At 38.5% G+C, this 21690-nt stretch overlaps 1 protein-coding gene across 1 annotated transcript in view; it reads right to left on the reverse strand.

The window, feature by feature from the left end:
* Positions 1 to 209: 209 nt before the first annotated feature.
* IL1RAPL1 (interleukin 1 receptor accessory protein like 1) overlaps positions 210 to 21690 on the reverse strand; it is a 772877-nt gene continuing 751396 nt past the window's right edge. The window contains exons 9-11 of the mRNA XM_075774760.1: positions 17719 to 17862; positions 4301 to 4471; positions 210 to 2992 (exon numbers count right to left, since the gene is read on the reverse strand). Coding sequence (XP_075630875.1) covers positions 2274 to 2992; positions 4301 to 4471; positions 17719 to 17862 — 1034 coding nt within the window. The 3' untranslated portion in view covers positions 210 to 2273. The remainder of the gene's footprint in view (positions 2993 to 4300; positions 4472 to 17718; positions 17863 to 21690) is intronic.

Raw genomic sequence — 21690 nt, forward strand, 5'->3', positions numbered from 1 at the left:
TGAATGAAGGCAAATGCCATCAGTGCCTGACAGGTGTCTGTAAGAGCAAATAAATAATAGCTTTCTTACACTATGAAAATAACCAAACGTGCAAAGTTCTCCTTAAAATTTTATCTGGCCTGGCAGCTTCATTTCCATTTTGTGATTGTTTGGCACATGTCCAGAGGGAGACACCGTGATAAAGAACAGACTGTAGGAAAGGACTTGAGCAAATTGTCAGAGAAATAAACATTTTTAAGCAAATAAAAATCAGTGCATATCCCAAAGCTCTATTAGCTTGTTATGCAGATACAGAGATTTCTTGACTTTCACAACAGGAGCATAGTCATTTCCTCCCACACTGTCAGTTCTGGATTACTCCCACAAACATCCCCCAAACTGCAGTTTACCCACTCTCTACCTATCACTTCCCATTAAGAAAACTAAAATATTATAAGCTGTACTTTTCTCATTCTGCCAATCAGGATGAACAAACCCCACACATCCATTACATTGGCCAGTAGCATTCAGCTACCATAAAAATACCTAAAGCTAATTCATTACATAAACAGACTACGAGGTCTGTTTGCCAGGATACCATTTACATTTCTGACGGCGTAAATCAAGCTCATGACTACATGACAGTGTGCTGAAACCAGTAACTCTACCCCAGTTCCTCTGCTTCTGCTAGCAGAGACTACCAGAAAGCTTGGCCTGAATATATTGTAGAGCTACAACACCGCTCCTCACTCTTTTTAAAACCAGAAACAACTTTTCCATTGTTTAAAACATAAGATGCTTATTTCATTTGTCTTAAAGATGTCCAGATGTATACATAGCGGGTGGGTTTTGTTTTTTTTTTTTTTCTTCCCTGGCAGCCATGGTACACACATTATTTGCAACTCCTCAAAGATAGAATCATACATAAAAAATAAAACTAATTTATTTATTCATTAAAGTGAATAAAATGTTTTTAATACTTCCAGGTCTGATTTAAATATTAATTTTGTATAAATAAAGTTTATTCTGAAAACAGTGATACTTGTTGGTATTCATGTCATTTTTTTCTGCCTGAGATCTTACTGAAATCATGTTGAACTTAATAAAGTTTTACTTATCATTACAAGCTAAAACCAAATGAAAGAAGTTTTCTTAATCCTGAATATATAATTTTAAAGCAAATACAGGTTTGGGAACATTAAAATACAAGGGGACTCTGTAATCCACAGCAAAATAATGTTTTGCTCTTACTTTTTTAGAAAATAACACTTTCTATAATATAAAGTGACAAACCATCTACAACACTGTCTTTTTATTCCCCTTTGGTTTGGAAGTCATCACTGTAAATTTCAGCAGGACTCTCTGCACTTCAGTGCCTATTGCCTCACTTGTCTTACTTGCCTGACAATTGCAAATGATCTTATTTGCAGGATTTTGAAAGGGGGGAAAGAAAAAGTTAAATGCTAAAAAATAAAATCCACAACCACTTTAATACTTTTCCAGGAAGTGTTAAAAATAGGGTTTGCTTTTATATTTATAAAAGGGATACAATCAACTCATTCTTAAAATAATAATTAAAAAAACCAAACCCAAGAAAGCAAAAGCCAAACCATCTCTAGTTTCTACACACTCTGTAGTGACTACTGTGAAGCAACCGATACAGATTGGGTATATTCTGTTGTTTGACAGGTATCTACCAAGTTACATGTTAGATGATCAGACCGTAGTGTTACCCCAAATGGGGGTCATTGTAAGGGCAGGGAAGGAGCAGTGCACATTACGGGAGTAGAAATGAAACTGGAGCTCTCAGTGAGGGATGGGGTCCTTCTAAGAACAAATATTCTCCAAAAGAGGTGAACTGCAGCAGGCATGGCCTTCAGGAATCAGGCTAGGCAGGCCAACAAAATGGATGGTGCTTCTGGTATCAACATAGTTTTGTCCAAGCATTCCCAAGAGAGGTTAAAAACAAACAAACAAAAAGTCTAAAACTATACTAATGAAGCAAAAAATTTTCCTATCTATACAGCAGTCTCTTCATTTAAAAAAATGTAAATATACAAATTCCAATGACATATAAAACAAAGTCGAAAATGTGAATGGGAAGAGACATGGGTAAAACAGGAAGACTGATGCTACAAAGAAATTGCAAAAAACATATGTACAAGACCCTGTTTTTCCTCATATGTTATCGATTGTAATGCATGTTTAACAGCAGCAGTCGAGGATGTAGTTCCAGGCACCGGACTGCAGACTCAGCTCCTATTCAAGGGGGTTGACGGCCCCTTGCATTTCGGTCACCAAATGACACTTGATATACTGGTCTCCCGTGGCAAGAGGGGCAGTATCGCACTGTTTGTGTGAGCCTCTTCCGGATTCTGCTCCCTGTTAGTTTTTGTCTGTGGCCGCTGCCCGTTTATAAGTGTCATAGGGATGTTGCAGTAGGTATGCTGGTTACCTATTGAGGTAAGCGGCAGGGTGCCGGTAGGAGGTACATCGTATTCATAGCTTCGATAATAGTGTTTCTGGCGCATCTGTGAATGATATGTGTTATGAAAGGTGGAGCGCAGGTCTGGATGGGCAGTGGCAAGAGCAGTGGAGGTGGCAGCAGCCATGGAAATTGCGGAGACTGTCTGTAGTTCCCCAAAGGGCCCCTGCTCACTGACATCTAAAACCTGCTCGTGTGTGATGGGTTCAATCCTCTTAAAAGGCATTTCATACTGTAAACGTTTCCAGAACTTGGAATTCAACTTGTTGCATTTTGGTCCATGCCATTTAATGACAGTGAGGAGCTTGATGGTATGTTTCAGTGCCTCCACCTCCTGGTAGTTCATTACTCCTCGTAGTTCACTGCATTCAATCAGTATCACTTTGATTTCGCCCGTGACTAACATGTTTCGAAGCCTCGTTTCCAGTTCAAAGATGCTCCAGCCTCTTCTTACCACATAATTTGGAGTCATGACGATGATCAGTCGCTTGCTTTGGTCTACACATCTTGCCACATCTTCAATGTAGGCTACAAAATAAGACAATTGCTCAAAAATCAATCTAAGAAAATACTCTGCTCCTATAGACTAGGGAGAAACAACAGATGCAAATCCCTGCTCCCAGAAGAGCTCACTGAAATATGCAAAAAACATCACTTGCAAACCTGCCAGGTTTGCTTGGCGGGACATAGTCCTGGGCAACCTACTCTAGGTGGCCCTGCTTGAGCAGGTGGGTTGGACAAGATGACCTGCAGAGGTCCCTTCCAACCTCAAACATTCTGTGATCCTGGAAAACATCTATTCCCCCATGCACTATGGACTGTGAGTGTTTGTTTATAAGCTGTGGTTTTGTATCAATATCTGTATCTTTACTGGAACAAGTGTGTCCATCTCCATCTTTTTTCTTTAAAGGAGCAAAGTCATCCAGGTAGGCAACAAAGCAGCAACTATGTGCTTCAGTCTTAAATCTAAATAATACTCTAAGGTGTACTTTAGGGTTAGATTCTTCTTTTCCTTTCATGTCCCCTCCACACACGTTCACAAGAACAGTGTTGCCTCCTGCAAATTAATGTTTAGTTTGCTGTAAATTTAAAAAATATCCATGCAATTGTTTGATGTTGTGTTTTGCCTATAGCAAGCATCCTTTCTCATCTTTAGTAAAAGGTACTGATTTTAGTAGCTGTGTATGTGGTTATACTGAAGTTATGAAGAATACCACAGCAACTTACAAAAAAATTACTGTATGGAGTTTGGAATATGTGAAAGTAACATGAAAAATATCTACTTGTACCCACTGGAATCAATTCTAATTTTCAGTATCTGAGAATGATCCAGTACCTCCCCTGCACATTTATCTGCAGTGGACACTAACAGAATTCACTACTTTGCTCTGCTGTAAACAGCATTAGTCAACTCTTGCCTTGGTCCAAACACAACTTTTTCCTTCCTGTCTGCATTTCTGTAATAAATACTTAGAATCATGGATATCTTTCCAGGCAAACTCTAAGGAACAGAAAACAAAGACCTCTGTATTCATTCCTAGATATGCAAGCTCTCAAAAAATCTGTGAAAAAATGCTAGTGTCATTCATTTCCTTTACTTACGCATGCCCTTTCTGCATTGCCTCAACTTCAATCAATGTAATACAATTACTAAAAAATAATTCTCTTATCTGGGAAATATACATTAAGCATCTTTGGTGGCTTATCTTCACCATTCTCTAAGACAGAGGAAAGATGACATTTTGAAGGAGTAGTTACAGAAGCGATACTAAAACAATCACTGCAATCACTGCATTTGCGGTTTGGGAAAGACACAAGCATAAAGACATGACTTACTTCCTGTGGGAATCAAATCTCTGTCTGGTATGAACAACTTGTATCCATAATGCTTTTCAAGCATATCTGGTAGGATCTCAAGAGCAAATCTTTCTTCTTCTCCAGTTTCTTGATTCCACTGGTCAGGATCCACTTTGGTATAAGATAGATATGCATCATAGTCTTTGTTGTCTACGGACAGAGACGAAGAAAGTGTGTTAGTTTATTCATTATTACAGATTTCCGAGATAATTTCCCAGGAATTATTTCTGGGAGAATTTCCCAGGAATAGGAAATTTCTTAGATAAAATGGCAAGCTTTCACCCAATTTCTAGATATGAATCCATTCACCTTTCCTGTTTCACATGGTAGATGTAATACTTATTTAAACAGATGCAAGGGAGAAGGGATCCATATCCATACACTGAAGTCGGTTTGTTCATAAACATTTGTGTAAGGCTCATATGAAGGAAATCCACTCAACTGTGGGGTGACAGCTTGTGAGCACAGAAGAAAAGTCACAGAAAAGAGCTTGAAATCTTCTCTAGGTTTCAAAGGGAAAAGAAAAGCATGGAAATACCTAAGCTAATGTGCAATTGTCTCTGTTGCTTCGTAAAAACATTTCAGTCTTGCCAGAATTTTACGATAAACTTAGGGCCTGGGGCTGAAATGTTCTAAGCATATGTGTAGCTTTACTTGTAAAACTCATTGGCTTTCCAAGTCTGAAAATATTGCCAAGCTTAAATCTTTGTAGCATCAGCTCCTGATAATGCATTTTAAACTTCTTGAATTCTATGTGCTTAAATTTGCAAATTTAATGTTGCATTAATGTACGATTCATCACTTAACAGTGTCTTATTTCATTTCAATATGGAAATAAATGTGCCTGTTTCTTAAATGTGCTTGGTGTGCCTACTTGAAAGACTGAATCAAAATAGCCATCATTAATTTTCATTAGGAGGTCAATAATGCCAAGTGCTCTGGAACTAATTCAGTGGAATAAGAGGTCACGTTCTGACTTTTGTTGTGAAGAAAGCAGAAAAAAAATCAATGGCAAGAGTAATGAAATGTTAACATCCTTCTAACTCTCTCGACAACACTATGCACAGGCTATCGAGAATATCAATTGCTTGTAAAAAGGCCTGATTGAATACTCGACTGTGTGTCATAACTAACGTTATATGCAGTCAGTGCTGACTTCTGTTATTTACTGAGCCACTCCTCATTTTATACCTTTTTGTACTCTGGTAGCATTATTTGGAAAAGCCTGCCAAATGCAGGATGGGGGGCAGAGGGTATGAATTAAATTAATGAAACGGTGCTAATCTTGAACAGTCCACTCCTCCTTCTGAGGAACTGTGTATACTACGCTTATTAACATTTGCAGATGACAAAATTAAAATGGTAAAACTGTAACTACATTCAAACTTTCCAAACCCATGACATGACCAGGTGTTCATTCTCTCCCCTGCACACTTTTCGTGTGATATTATATATTGGATTGTTATATCCACAGAAAAATAAACAAATAACAACAAGAACAACAACAAAGAAAAATAAGAAAAAGAGGAGCACTACCTTCTATGGTTCACTCTTTACGTTATTTTTCTTTGGAATATTTGTGGAACCATGATCCTTAACAATTGACAAGCACCTAATGCCTTTGACAATACCTTGAAATAACACTGTGAGGTAAAGGCAGATTACATAGCAGGTTTTTGTTTCCACAGTAGGACAGTGGTAACCCAGCAACTGAGTTAACATGCAAAAAGGTCAAGAAATATATGGGGAAATTACGCCAACCAACTAAATGATGATGCGGTAATGACATTTTCTGTTGTCACCTTAGTAATGGTCATAACCATAGTACATGCTTGACAGCAGTGTTGCTCTGTTGTCTGAGTAAAGATGAGAATGTATAATTTCTCAAAGGAATAAATAATAAGCTATAATGCAGTGTTCAAACTGTTTTAAAGGCTCAGGGTTTTGTCTGTTAAGATGATTTGCACATTCTTACTTAGAAGGAAAATTATTCATGCTATACCACTGTTTTCTTGCAAATTTAAATATTGCACTAATGCATTTATTTGAAATATACATATTTCATACCACAGAGGCTCCAGCATTTCCACCGACTACAACTGCATTATCCTGTATTGCAGGGAACACTTCTTTCTACCCTAGTTTCCTACTTTTAACAGCATTTGAAGGGCAAAGAATGGCCAGGATCTAGGGTACATCTACACAGATGGGTTCAGGCAATCATGAATTTATTCAAGCTCCAATCCAGCAAGATGTGTGGTCTGGTTTGGGAAACTTCTAGATACATTAGCACAGCAGTTTCCCTGAGCTATTATACTCTCCATTTTTAACTTTGTTTGATGAAAAGTAAAAAGTTCATTTTACAGCAGAATTACCTTTGTGGTAATTTTGTTATCTGACATACTGGCATGAGCAGACAATTTGCAAAATGTGAAATGCCTGGGATACACAGGGGATGATCACATATGCCTTTGTTTTACTACTATGATATTTATGTATTAACCTGCTTTTAGTTAATAAAAATTATTTGGGTTACATTGCCAACTCTGTGAAACATTTTAAGAACTACAGCAAGCAGATAGCTACGCAGCCATCAGAAGCTATCTTTTCTGTGCTGTGATCAAAGAACAATGGCGTTATTTACTATTTTCTCTAACCTTTATGGATAGTCCAAAATGTAAAATTTCAGTTGCAATGAAAAATGGGAGAACTCATAAAATTGTTGAAATTTCCCATCTCCAGGAAAGTATTTAAACACAAAGTAGATGATAACATCTCTGAGTGTGGTTCTTCTCAGTTAAATGGTCCCACCTACTCCTGCTTGTAATGAGTGGGACTGATGACTATATTCTCAAGAACATTTCTGGTCTTAATTCATGTTTTTTAATGTGCTGTCCCAAGGGGCTGAGAGGGAGAGATGGGAGCCTGCAAATATCCAGATCTTACAGCTGAGTCAAACTCTGGGAGCTGGGGCTTGTATCTTGCTCTTGGCTTTGCTCTCAAGCCCTGTGCTCTCAGGCTGTTTTCCATGTAAGCCTTCCTTCGAGCAACACAACCAGGAGTCCCCAGACTCCCAGCAAGCATGCAGGAAGTCCGTTATAGATTTTTGTTTTCCTGACCATTCATTGGAATGGGTATTTTATACGTGAAAATATTTGGTGTCAGCACATCAGCCTTTCCCAAGAAAAAAAACACTTCACCAGAAAATTCCTGATCTGCTCCAAATCAGAAATCAAGTCATAAAGGACTTGATATTACTACTTATATTATTATGTGATATAATCAATGCCGATTTGGCTATGCAATATGTTCAGATACTGGCTGCATTGAACATTCAGTGCCAGAAAAAAAGGGCAAAAATCTAAATTCAGAACAAACAAAGCTGGTGGCAAACTAAGCTTTTCTTTAAAATGAGAATTTCCTCATTTCCCTGCATCAGTAAGCAATTAAGTCTTCTATCCAAGCATCCTCGGAATGAAAATGCGATTGACTGTTGCTTGCACTTTGGCTTTAGATATAGATTATGCCATTTCAAAGATTTGTTTTTGTCAGGTTCCTGTGCATTAACAATAATATGGAATGTAGTTATTCACTACCTGTTTCCTCCCACACTTAAGAAGAGAAATACCTTCCAATAACCAAAGGCAGGGATGTTGATCGTTTAATCTGAAACTTTTTTTCTTTCCCATGGATATTGAAAGCAATTATCTACACATACTTTTGTACCTGAAAGTACACTTAATCCCTTAACCCTTTCAAGATTCTTTTTTTTTCAGAAACAGAACAGAGTATGTTCACCTTGCATTGCCGCCAGCTGTGTTGCAAAGCTGTGTTATGTAATGGCTGTCCTTTAATTTAGTGAAGACAGCTAAGTGACATACAGTACATATGAAACAGCAATACTTTGAAACACTTTTCTGTAATAATGTATCTTCTTCCCATTCTTTGTGAATGGACAAGTAATCCTCTCCATTTATCTGGTTTGTAGTTGCTTTCTGCTGCCTACAGGTAGTACACAACTAGGATGGAGCTCTTCAACTGAACAACCTCCCTTTCTGTGAAGTTTTGTGGTATCCATTAATTGAAAATAATGAAACAAAACCTTAAGCAGACCTTGCATGGCCAAATTCAGCCAGACTTGATGTAAAACAAATTATTTGTTATTGCACTGTAGACAACCATGAGAGCATGTGGACGCTCTGGATTAGTTCATCACGATGGGGTCAAACACAGCCTGTGCTCAAGGTATGATGTATTCAGTCCACAAATGTTTCAGGCAGCCCAAAACCACTGGTACTGCAAGACTCTGGTCAAAACAGACTGTGAAGTACAAACTTTGCCATATCATTTCAGCTGTTCTATGGACTTGAAAGCGAGGACACTGAGTAACAGTCATGAAGCTGTGCTCAGCCATAGGTCTGACAAAATTGCTTGGATCAATCTTACTGGTAAACATTGAGGGTGAAATCCCAGCTTCATTAATAGCACATGGAAACACTCCTTCACTTAGTGGCCCAGGATTTTAGCCAAAATACCCATTGCATCATTGCAACAGGAATTCTTTAATGCTGTCCATTCCTTTCGGTACTCATGCAAACGTAGAATATGTTACCATATTCCCTGTAACTTTCTACAGTCTTGATCCAGCAGAAGCGATATAAACTTCTAGGGGGAGAAGTTGCAAATGCTGCTTGTTATTCCAGGGATGTGCTCAGCAGCAGTCACTGAAAGGCTCAATGTAAGCATAAAATGAAACCCAGGCTCTATATGCATCTACTTTGTCACATGCAAATAGGATCTTTGGGTAAGTAAATTCCTATCAGACATCTAAGAACTCATCTTTATGCATGCTCTTTTAACAGCTACACATGAAGAAATGGTAAGCTGGTGCCTACAGAAAGATACATAAAACTTCCTCTTCTACAGGGACCAGCAAACAGATTCAACTTTGAATTTGTATTATAGATGTACATGTTTTCTAACAATTTCCGTGTTGCTCTCCAAGAAGCCAACAGTTTGGGCCTTTGAGGGGTTATTAAACCTTAAACATTGCAGATGGCATGATACATTTTAGCACAAGACAGATTAATAGATCAAAATAAAGAGAAATGCCACAGTATCATATTTCATAGTGAACTGTATTCTAATGAAGCTGTAAGACCTAGTCACCAGGGTCCACCCATGCCTCCATGCATCGTGAAATCCTCCAGAGCCAGCAGTGCCTTCAGAAGCACCCAGTGCATAGAAGGGAGCTGACTGCGTGCAGGCTGCTCTGCAGCTTGGCGTAGCTGGCAACACGCCTGGCTTCAGAAGATCGTCCATTTCTAGATCAATAGGCAACTGGACAGCTGATTCCACTCCACCAGAGCACATGCCAGCCTAGCAAAGACTCAAATACTCATTACTGGAGTCTAGGAGCTATGTGCTGATTTAACTCAAAGTTTCAGGGTTTCACGTAGAAATGACAGACTGGATCCTCCCAGTGCTGTAGAGAGTTGTAGTCAAGCCAATGCAGGAGCCTTTCCTCTTTAAAAAACTGTGCTGTGTTCAGGAAAGGTTGCAAAGTACTGGGCTTTCAAAGTTTCCCAGACTGTAGTTGCTTCAAATTTATAATGACTATGGCATTTCATAATCTGTATTTTTTTGCAGTATTTGTGGGGCCACATTTAATGTACACGTTGCAATAGTGTTCATCACCCTTAACGCAATGAAAAATGTAATTTAAATGCATTAGTTGAGTATTTAAATGCATTAGTTGAGTAAAATGCCCAAATCCTAAGTCTTTCAAGATGCTTATAATTTTCCTTATGGCATTTACTATTGCTCATGAAGCTCATCTTAACATTTTCTTTTATTTTTAAATGTCAAGACCTTTTAATGTTAATAAAAATTAAGAACTACCAACGCTAACTTTTTCTGCGTCAAAGTATTTGTAAAGTGTAGCATTCCTAATGATAGCCTATATCCTTATGCAGAGTGGGTAATGGTGAATTGGAGGGAGGTTTTCTGAATGCAAGGCAGGGGAAGAGGTTAAATAAATGTAATCAGTTCTGAACAGGTTCTGGAGTATTCTTAGCACACCATAGACCAGGGGAAAAAAAAAAAAGATCCTTTGTCCCTAGTAGGCACATTTATAGAAATATTACAGCAATGGACATGTGTTTTTTTCTCCCTTATTTTTCCTTTTTTTTCTTTCTTTTTCTTTTCCTTTTTTTCTTTTTCTTCCCTTTAAGCCATATTGAATTCCAAAAGTCTAAAGAACATGAAAAAATAAAAGAAATACCAATTTTAAAGTTCATTTTATAAGACCATTTATGACAACCCCAAACCATCAATGTTGCATTTGACATTTCTTGAAAGTCAGGAGTGATTCCTGACAGATAAAAATTCAGCCAAAAAATAATACAATTACATGATTTCAAGTGTAAAACAAATTCCCTCTGTAAGCTATATTTTCCTTGGTTTTCTATAATTACAGCTAAAATTTGTCATTGATAGATACATAAGATAGAATATTACTTATTTAAACTGAACAATATATTATTGAATTTAATTTTTTCTCTTATATTTAGTCTGATTTTGTATTGCTAACTAAACGAAGAGTGCATCTCAAGTCTTTCTCAGTCATTCTTATTAACACAGAAGTTTAAATTTATTACTACTACTGAAGACATTCTACTTTCAATATAAAAACCTGATGAACTATTAATCTTAGAAGTTGCTCTTGACAGATATGAAAACTCAGAAGTCCTTGTAAGAGTTTCAGAATATTAAAAAAATTACAAAAGTTAAAGGATGGTGATACAAGTTATTCTCTTCATTGCTACGAATTATTTGCAGGTCAAACACCAAACTAAGAAAAAACCATAATATTAGTAGATATTGAAAGATATTGAAATACTGAATCATAATTACCTAGCTGGAAATGTAGCATAGTAGTTATCTATGAAAGACTGGAAGAAACTAACTACTATTTAAAAAAGGAGAAATTAGGAAGAGACACTAATAAAGAATGTCATGTTGACTCTGAAAAAGGAAGAATATAACATTTTCTATACTAAAGGAATTTCTTAAATAGAAAGTGTCAAGAAGTGATGCTTTTATTATGATCTTAATTCAAAAGGGTAAGTAGCTACCTGTATAAAATACATGCTTAATTTTATGTATATTCCTTAGTTCTGCTGATCTCAGTGACAGTGCTTGTATCTTATCATTGGGTTAAGTATTTTGAAAACTGGAGCTAAGACGGCCTTGATCTAGGCAAAGGCAGCGAAATGTTAAGTAAATCATTATAGATATAAACAAAACTCAAGGGAGAAATAGCTTGGAAACAGACTTTCAATCTAAGACTCTTGAAATCAGATGCCAACATGCTGCATTCATCTCACCTACCTTGGAAACCTGCAATGTGCTTTGGCCTTTGATTAAAAACAAAACAAAAAACTTCAAAGCTTACAACAATTTGACAAAGCTGCTGGTTGAGGAACAGGAGATATCTCAGTCTTCATTATGTATGGTAGTCTTTTATAATTTCTTTTTTTATTTTTACTTTACATCTGGACTTTCTAACCTATAACAATCTTTTACTTTGGAATCTAAAGATGTTAATGGTGATATTGTTATTTTATTTTTAAATATATATATTATGCATGTACTTTAAATGCTATAAAACAAGAAGAGAGAGAAAAGCAGGAATCTTTCTTTGAATTAGCAAGTTTCAAGGACACAATCTAGAAAATTTCATATTCAGAGGAGATATAAACTGTGATTTTATTGTCTGAATTGCATTTCAGGTGTAAATAAATAACATAAACAAGACAAGTTAAGGAAAGTAGTTCTCCAACAATAAAACTGTAATTATAGAAGAAGAAAATCCTTTTTTGTAAACACTAATATTTAGAAAGATGAAAGCTGCATTTTTTTCTAAAGGTGATTTTAATAGAACTTGAAATTGATATTCATAGAGCAGGATTTCTTATTGCCACAATTTGCCAATAGTCAATAAGAATACATACGCAGTGGTGAGGCCGCTATTGCAAACCTACTCTGTGGGTCCCCAGGGAAGATTCTGTAATTGCAAACTCACTAACTTCAGCTGTAATTTCAGTCTAGCTATACCTGCATAGCATAATCATTAACACAAGTGCTTTGGTGGTGCCTAAACCATTGGAAAAAGTTATATTTGAAAGTTAGCAACTAAGTCACACTGAAGTATTAAGAATCTCAAAGCATTACCTTTCCTTGCTGCATAAGAAGTTTACTGGAATGAAACTCAGGAAACTACTAAGAAGTGTATATCTCACCTGCTCTTGCCTTGTACACTTAATAAGATATTATCTGGGCAATCCCATAGGTCTGCCCATGAACCCTGCTAGTCTTTTGCAGCTAAATAATAGTAAGGACAAAAATCATGACTATCTAAGGACTCCCAGGTGCAACAGAGACTTCAAGGCAGCAACTGTTTCATCAATCTCCTAATTTGAGCATTGATTTGAGCAAGCAGCAGAAACTCATCGCTTAAGAAAGTGCAACCAGCACAGCCAAGAAACAGCCACTATAGATGTCATGTACCAAATCCAAACAAGATTTCCTGAATTTAGAAAGCTCAGCAGTGACACATTTTAATCACTTCATGAGCACTCTGTTTTATTTCAGCAGTGCTGGGGGAAAAAAACCCAACCCAAAATGCAGCAACCTGCAGAACTGAAACTGAAACCCAGAGGAACTCCCCAGCCCCAGCTCCCAGGTGCCTTCCCTGCCTGTAGCCCAGCTGCACGGAGGCTGTGTCTTCCCTCACTTCACCAAGGTTTCCTTTGCAAGGAAAGCTGAGAATAAAATCAGGACAACATGGAGAACTCCACTCCAACACTGTAGAAACAGCTGATGGGACCTAAAGTCACCAAGGGTCATTGTGAAGGTCATGGTATCAGCTGCTAAGCAAAGCTCTCACTTTCTAGTTATCAGCTGCCTATAGGGTTTTGGGTTTTTTTTGTGTTTGGGCCTAAAGCCTGATTTCTCCTCAGTCTAGCTGTGAGAAAGAATACTTATGTACATTTCTTTAGAAAACTATTTAGAGCACATTTGTTCAAACTTTTTCTTTAATTGGTACTTTTTAACTCTTACAAATTTTCAAGCCACCCTCTTAATGTAAAATTTATTCTTTTTTTATGACAGTGTTTACCCCTTGCTTATTAATTCCTTTGTACAAAAACTTCCACCAATTTAAATGGTTACCAACGTACTCAGGTAATGGTAGGGGCTGGTGCCTGCAGACTGTTTCTACTGCTAACTGTACCATATGCATTTTTCTCTGAAACTGGAAGCTGGAATGTAAACACACATGTATAAGTTCATGATTTTGAGTAATTTTTACGCATCTGACCATGTCCAATGATTTTCAGCCTGGCATCTGTAGACTTCTGGATTTATCCTTAGTATACCTTAAAGCTGGCATACAGACTCATGCACATCCACTGGAAACTCTCAGCTCTCAGGAGATGGCAAGAAAAAGATGAAAATAGCCATTTTGGTGACTTTGAGCTTCCTGGCCACTTTAAGGCAGCATCATAAATGGTGCTGCTCAGAGAAGTGGTCTGACTCCCCTCTCCACCCTCGCTGCAGCCATCGTGCCTGGGGACTGATCCCTGCAGGATTTGATGAGCAGGAGCAGTCTCACAAAGGAGACTGTTGTCCCAGGTAAAATCCTGGGAAAATTTCCATAGATTTTAATGGCCTCGAAGTCAGCTCATATGTAGGTAAAGAGCAGGTTTCTCTACAGTGGTAATATGTCTTCTGATACCAATAGCCTTTAAGGTCACAGAATGCAACATAGAAGGAAGTCAGGGCATGTGTTCATTGGAGGTACTTGTAAAAGTTTACTTGCATTTTTACTCTTCTGTTAGTTAAAGTATGATACTTAGTTTGATCATCAAGTCATTTAAAAACTGAGAAAGGCAGGAAGAGAAGATCCTTGGAAAATAAAAATACATACACAGTAGCTGCTAAAACACTCCTCAGAGGGTGAAAGTGGTATAAAATCTCTTGTGTTGGACCTCAACGTACGGTAAAATAAAAGAAATCATCACTCCTAGAAGTGGCTTTCACTAATAATGTGTTAGTCCTTAAAGTGCACTTTATGGATAAGGCTTTTTAAAACAAGCTTTTAAGTTTCGAGCTGCAAACCTAAAGAGGTTGCCTGCCATTTAACAATGATCAGCCCTCAGAAGTTCCCAGTGAATTATCTATTTCTGAAAATATTGTTTTCAGAATAATACTGGACATTTCTTTGTTTGCATATGACTTCAAGGTATTATCTTCATCCTGTATGCGGAGAGACCTTGAACTGAAATTCTCCGCTTTTAAACAGATTTGGGAGTTCCTGACCACCAAACTGGTAAGGGTGAGTTATACCTCTGAGACTCAAGGTCATGCCAAACACCTGCAGGTGAGAAAGACATTGCTTTGCCAAGGGTCAGGGTGTTTTTCTTGTCCCTGTGCTCCAGCTCCCAGGGGGATCTGCCAGACGTTCACAGTGAGGTCCCCTCACTGAACGCCGGCACGTCGCGTTGCTCCACACCGAAGCACACAACACAGTGTCCATCATGCGGCCTCCCCGTGTGGAGTCACCTCCCAGGCGGCTGGAAAGCACGGGCACAGAGTGGGAGGAGAACGTGAACTGGATTTTATTATATTCCAGTTTAGTAGGAAAGGCAAGGAACTAGCCATGAAAACAAAAAATGGGGGCCTGTTCCAGGAGACAGTAAAGGAGAGACTGAGCTAACGTGTTTGCGGGAGAGAGAAAAAAAACCAGAAGGAGAATCTAGTCCTCAGCATGAGAAAGAAGATGGGAAATTCAAAGCTGCAAGTTAGAGAAATGAGGAATCAGTAGCTGTGTTCACTTGCTTAATCTGCAGTACCCCTATAGAAATTAAGTTAAGTTGCGTAAGCTGTAAGGGTTAAATACTTTGTTTTCAAATATTTCTCACAATTTACCCATGACTCCCACAGAAATGTATATGTTAGCCTGAGAAAAACTGATGTGTCTAAGGCTTGGAAAGGAAAGAGGAATTGTGATGAGATTTGACGTCCTGAAGGGCTTGTTCTCTGATCAGGAAAGAAATGAAGTGTTGCATTTTAAAAGAGATTTTCAACTGAAAATTTTAATTGGACCTCACTTTTAAAGTGTTTCAAATCCTCTCTGGGTACAATATAGTGCACACACAAAAAAAGCCTGTGATATTTTGATGTTTGCTTATCTACATGCTGTCCCAAATTATGACAGAACATGGTGTAAATTATGAATAGCACGTGGGTGCTCCGCTGTTGCACTGCAGGAGATGCGGTTAGAAGATTTTAGAGTTCAGCATTCTGTGTCTGTCACAAAACAGTGACAAGCTGAGCCAAAGGAAAGTATCTGAATGTATGTCTGCAATTTATTTCTGCACAAGCCATGGCTTGGTCTTCCGTGGCGGCATTTCCTCTCTGTCTTCATGCTTTTACAAAAGCGTAAGTGAAAGAGACAGAGTAGAAAGTGCAGCTGCAGTAACTTCATTGGCAAAATGGGTTTGATCCATGTTGCTAGTGTATTGAAAACAGTAGAAGCTACAGGTTTCCAACAGGAATCTGCAAGTAGTATTTTTCTTCTTATATTACTGTTGTTAAGTGCCCAAGCTATCAGAGTTTGCATTGATCATCTAAAGAGAAACCATGCTTTATCTTCTTTAACAATGATCCTTGCTCAGAAGGATAAACCGAACGGATATTGGTTTTCCTCCTTTTGAGTCCCAGAACAGTATCCTTTAGAGGTCACTTTGTTGTTGTTTCAAATGTGTGATTAAAATATTCTTATTCCCGGGTGACAAATGTTTGAGATGGGAGGAGAGAGAGAGAGAGAGAGAGGCAAGCATGTAGCTCCTGGTAGAGTAAGTTTGCAGATGAAAGGGAATGATTTGAGATAACAATAAATGACAGCTGTTAAAGAAAGAATTACTGATACCAAGAGAGAAAACATTAAATTGCATCTATTTAAACAATTATTAATTAAACTGTCTATTTCTGCATAGTATAATATGACTATTACTAAATTCACACAATTTATGCAGGTAAGCATGCCCATTTAAAGTGGGGGCTGCTTTGTGGACAAGAGAGGATCTCAGCTCCTGAAAAAAAAAAAGGTGTCTGCCAAAAGCCTCTGTGAGTCACAGTCCCTCTGGGCCTCAGTTTCCTCCTCTGTAAAATAAGTAGGATAACCTGATTTTTTTTCCCCCCAATGAGCTGTTATATTATTGCATCCTTTTTGTAAATCCAGTAGAAGGATACAAAATGTTCTAATGTGCTTGGGCTTGTTGTTCTGAGCACTTTCTATTTTGAATCCTTATGCAATTTTAGATGGGAGGCAGAAGTGGGTCATTCCCTAGTGATCTTATTATGGAAGTCTTTCCCTTATGTAAGGACCTCTAATTCTGCTGCCGCACTTTTCCCTTATTGGTGACAGATTTGGCCAGCGCTTTTTTATCAGTATGCATTTATTTTAACATGTCACAGTGGCTTCTGCCCACAGGCTATTACCTTGAACTGTAAAATAACTTTTATTAGTATTTAAGTAAAATAGAAGGTCCTGTCACCAAAGACATAGTGGTAGCACAAAACATCAGGAACTCTGACCAAAGAAACCAAACCTAATTAATCAGAGGCTGCAGCTCAACCCAGTTCGCTGTTCAGCAGCAGTTTTGATTAGTAGGGTTAGAGGCAAAGTAGACCTTTTTCTTCAGTGCTTAAAAAGAGAAGAAAAGAAAATGCATGTATACTTTTGACACAGGCTGGTGCATATATTGCGGATTACTTTTGTTTAGGCTGGGTGTCCTTGAGTCGCAGAACAACTTTAATGACCATTAGCCACTCTCAGTGATTAAGTAAATGAACTCAAGAAAATGAACTGCTGGGTACATTCCCAAACACTCGGTACAGTTCATTGAAACTGATCAGTTTAAACAAGCAGTAAATTGAGATTCACTTCAACCTCTACCTTCTTGGTGAATACAATTAGGGAAGACACTCCCTAGCTTATGGAGAAGTGAAGCCGGCTTTCAGTACTGACAGAAAGTGAAAATCTTTAACGCATCAGTGTTGGTAATTTACATTCAGTGTCGGGAATAAAAATCCCAAAGACATGGGTGTCTTCTGGAACTCCAGAGAGCAGCACGTACATCAGCTCAGCAATCACTGCTGTTGATGTGCTGTATGAGGAATGCATATTCAAGTCAGTGCCTAATGCAGTGAGAAATAAAAATTGCAGTTGTTAACGCATTTTGAACTGAAATGAATTTTGGGCTTTGGTGGAGAGAAATAAAAGACAGGCATACTTAGAAAGTAGGAAATGTACTAAGAAGCTGCCTTACCTCCATCTAGTTCTTCAGCTCCAAAATGATTCCTGTAGAAGAGCATAATCTCTATCTTGTAACACTTGTAGATAGTCACTAAACAAACAAGCAGCAGTAGAATAGCACCAAGCCCACCAGCAAGCTCAACTGTGTACATCAGCTCTGCAAAGAATTACAAAACGCAATAACAACCACATTCCAAACCAGAGAAAGATTAGCAGCAGACCTTGCAGTTATGTTAAACATTAAAATAAAATAATGAATGATGGGTTATTTATGTATTTATTTTGGTTTAGGGCCCTGGAAGAAATACCTAATTAATCGATCTTTTTTTCCTTTCATAAACTAGCTCTTCCTCTGGTACACCACCTGAATTACTCATTTAAAAATAACAATTGCTGGGGATGTGTGTGTATGAGTATGTGCATATATATAAGAGATATTTGATAATTCTCTGCTTTCTCTCTCTCTGTAGATAGATCACAGTTTGCTTTACACAGGTAAATGTTGACATTCTACTTACAATGAAAGCAGAGGTGAATGTTTCTTTTTTGGGGACTGTAATGCAAACACAGGTCCTCCCTTATTCCACACACAAATAAGATGAGTTTCAGTCTACTGGACTAGATTAGACTAAGGATTTGATTTTTTTTTTTTTAACAAAATAAAAATAACAATTTTTTAAAAACCCCAAAACTTGGAAGATGTGAAGACAAATTATCCAAGGAACCCCACAACATCACATCTCAGTTGTGTGTTAATATCTTTGACACAGTTTCCCAATGATCTGCAGTTCATCTTTTATTCTCCCCTTTCCCCCAGTGGGTTTGTCTTATGTGTAGTTACAGCAAATCATCCCGACTTGTCTGTCCTGACATTCCCGTTCAGACCGTGACCCCCTGGTGTCTTTGCCGCATTCTGCCACGGGTGACTGACGTGATGGATTGAGATCGTCGCCACGTAGCTTCATTCCTGAGGATGGGGGCTCTGGTCAAATGTGGCCACAACTGTCTATCACTAACGGTACCCTCCGTGGGGCCGCTTATCAGTGCATAAATAATATGCCATCATGGACTTTCACCTCCCCCAGTCTTAATCATTGCACGCACAAGGAAGCTCACGCAGCTTTGTGGCATCCGTTTTGTTGTTACTTTTCATTTGCTTATTGACTGAAAACTGGCAATGTTAAAAAAAAAAAAAAGAGTGTGGGAGGAGGAAGAGCGTTACTAACAATTTTGTAATTTGAAATGAGTAATAGATGGCAAATCTTAAGACCACCCATACTTTTCCAATATCACTCAGTTTTGAGGAATGCCAAGAAATCAGATCTTGGAAATCTAAGATATACAGTTTGCTTCATAAAAATCTGTGCTGGAGAAAGCTCAGTTCTGTGCTATTTTCACAGCATCCTCTTCCAGTGGGCAGCTTCTGTCTGAGTGAAGCAGGGTAGCCCTGAAGTAACCTTTTGTGTGTGTGTGTGTGTGTGGTTATGCAGATATGATACTCCAGCACAATTCAATTCAATTAGAGAAATAAAAGGTTAGAGGAAAAAGTGACAATTCCATTTATTTTGACTGCGTCTACTGAGAATCACACACTTCTTTTATTATTTTGAGGCAACTGTAAGGAGATTTCATTGCTCTCTAGAAGACACTAAAAGTGTAATAAAATAAAATAAAAAGGCATTTATATTCCATGTCATTCTCTCCAAAACTGTGCTGGAAACTCCTTTGTGTTAGATATTTTTAAGACCTACATGGTTATTTCAGATTTTCAATACTTTTCTGGTCCAGAGAGGGGAATGTTATTAAAAACACCCAACAAAAAATTGTTTGCATGCACAAGTAATACAGCATTTTGGAATATAAATGGAAATGGAAATTACTCTGCACTGGCTTACTATACCCTGTTTATCATTTTGTACTACAGGTGATGCAGCTGTTCAATGGTAACTAGAAGAAAGGTTTTAATATTTCAGGTTGCTAGGCACAAAATATTCTATTTATGTTCCTGCTGTTATGACTCATTAAAGGCAAGGAAAAACTTTACAACTGGAAAACAAAAGTTTTTCCTAAATTAATGATTTTGAGATTAAATGGAAAAAATAACTGCAGGTAGTCATCTGTTCTCTGTCACCGCGCATGAAATCAGACTAACGCGCTGCATCACTTTTGCCGTCAGAGAGTCGCCCTTAGTTATCTTTTTCCCGATGAAATAATTCAAGATTATGCCTATATTATTACTTCAGTAAAATCTATCTGAACACAGATAAGCCTGCCCTAAATTAGGCAACCAAAGCAAACAATAAAATTGTCTAAGTCACCCTGACTAGAAATTACCTTTTCATGCTCTGCTGCTGAACCCATCGTGATCACGTATGAACACAAGGATAAGGTGGCTCTTCCTTAAACAGATTTGTTTGCAAGGTAAGTTTCATGCTCTATCCGTCTAGCATAGCAAGGTTGTATTTTCCTCCGTGCTGGACAATGTCTATCAGCACGTGTTCGCTCCCTGTCCCCGTGATGTTTGTCAGGGCTCAGAGGCAGAGAGGAGCAGTGATTAGCCGGGCAGCCTGCTGCATCCTTACACCCGGCCCTGCAAACGCCTGAGCGGAGCCCTGAAGCGCTGGAAGTGGGACGGCCACATCTGTGCGGTGCCGCGGAAGGCGGGACGTATCGGCCTGGGCACAGCACCACACCGAGTCGGTTGCCTGCAGGCCTTGAGTTAGCGTTTCTGCAGGATGCTAAACCGTGCCCTAAGGGGGCAACTGGCTGGCTTGGAGCTGCCGCAGGGATTGTGTGAACGGCATCGCCCTGTGCTGGGCTGAACGGAAGGTGTGAGGAGGAGCGGGAGGCTCGGTCCTGCCTCTGCTGCTGGTCCCTCGGGTAACTGAAGCCGCTTCGGATGTGCGTGCCTCGGTTTTCCCAACGTGAGTTGGGGAGAGTGCTTCCGACTCCTTCGTAGGAGAGGGTACTCCTGAAAGGTGCTCTGTGAACCCAAGGGTGTTGGTGATGTGCATGTCAACAATGTCAACAATGATGTAGTGACTGTTAAAGCTAAGTTAAAGTGTAACAACAGCAAGGTTAGAGTGTAAGGTTACCTTCACAATAACAATTTTTTCTGCTGCTTTATTCTGCCTTTTGCATTGCGATTTGAGCGCAGTTGCTGCAGCAGGCATTACACTCCCTTTGAAGTGTGATCTGTTTTTCCTGCTGAAATTCAAGTTTCCTGCAGTGGCTACACGCAAAAAAAGATTCAATTTCAGCACAATTCCACATCAGAGGGGAGAGACGAAAAGTGCAAACCTTTTAAAATCTATTTAGCCTCTGTGTTACGTTGCTCAAATTAGAGACCTGGCCCTCCTTAAGGAGCTGAGGCTGAATGTAGAAAAAAAAGAGGAAAATTACTCGGCTAACCCTTAGGGGGACAGGCATTCTGTTAAACACAACAAACGAGCTAGTGCCAAGGAGTTACATCCAGAAGCACAGCAATCATTTAGTTACAGGCAATTAACAATAGTCCTCCAGTAGCACAGGAACAGTTCTACTCCAAGGGAAAACACATTGATTACTGCAGCAGTAGCAGATTGGTTTCTGAATAAATAGCTTCAATTTAAAACAAGATTTGTTACAAGCATTTTGAACAATGGCTACAATTTTTTTCCTTATCGGGAGGCTTTGGCCAAGCAACACAGTGAAAAAGACGGCTAATTAAAATGAAGTACACGTCCTCTCTAAATATCTGGCATGATATGGCTGGGAATGAATGCACTCATTTTATAGTGATTCTGTCCTAATTATTAGGCATATTTGTAGGATATATCTTTGATCTTCACCTGGCTTTAATATTTGATAAACTTCCTTGCGCTGTGTCGTGCAGGTAAATCACTTATCGAAGCTGGAGTTGTAACAAGAAAGTAAATAAAAGGGTGCCTTCAAAGATTCATATCTTTTGACTTATACGACATGCTTCAGGGACTTTACATTTAAT

Source organism: Balearica regulorum, chromosome 1 (assembly GCF_011004875.1).
Source record: "Balearica regulorum gibbericeps isolate bBalReg1 chromosome 1, bBalReg1.pri, whole genome shotgun sequence".
Lineage (NCBI taxonomy): Eukaryota > Metazoa > Chordata > Aves > Gruiformes > Gruidae > Balearica > Balearica regulorum.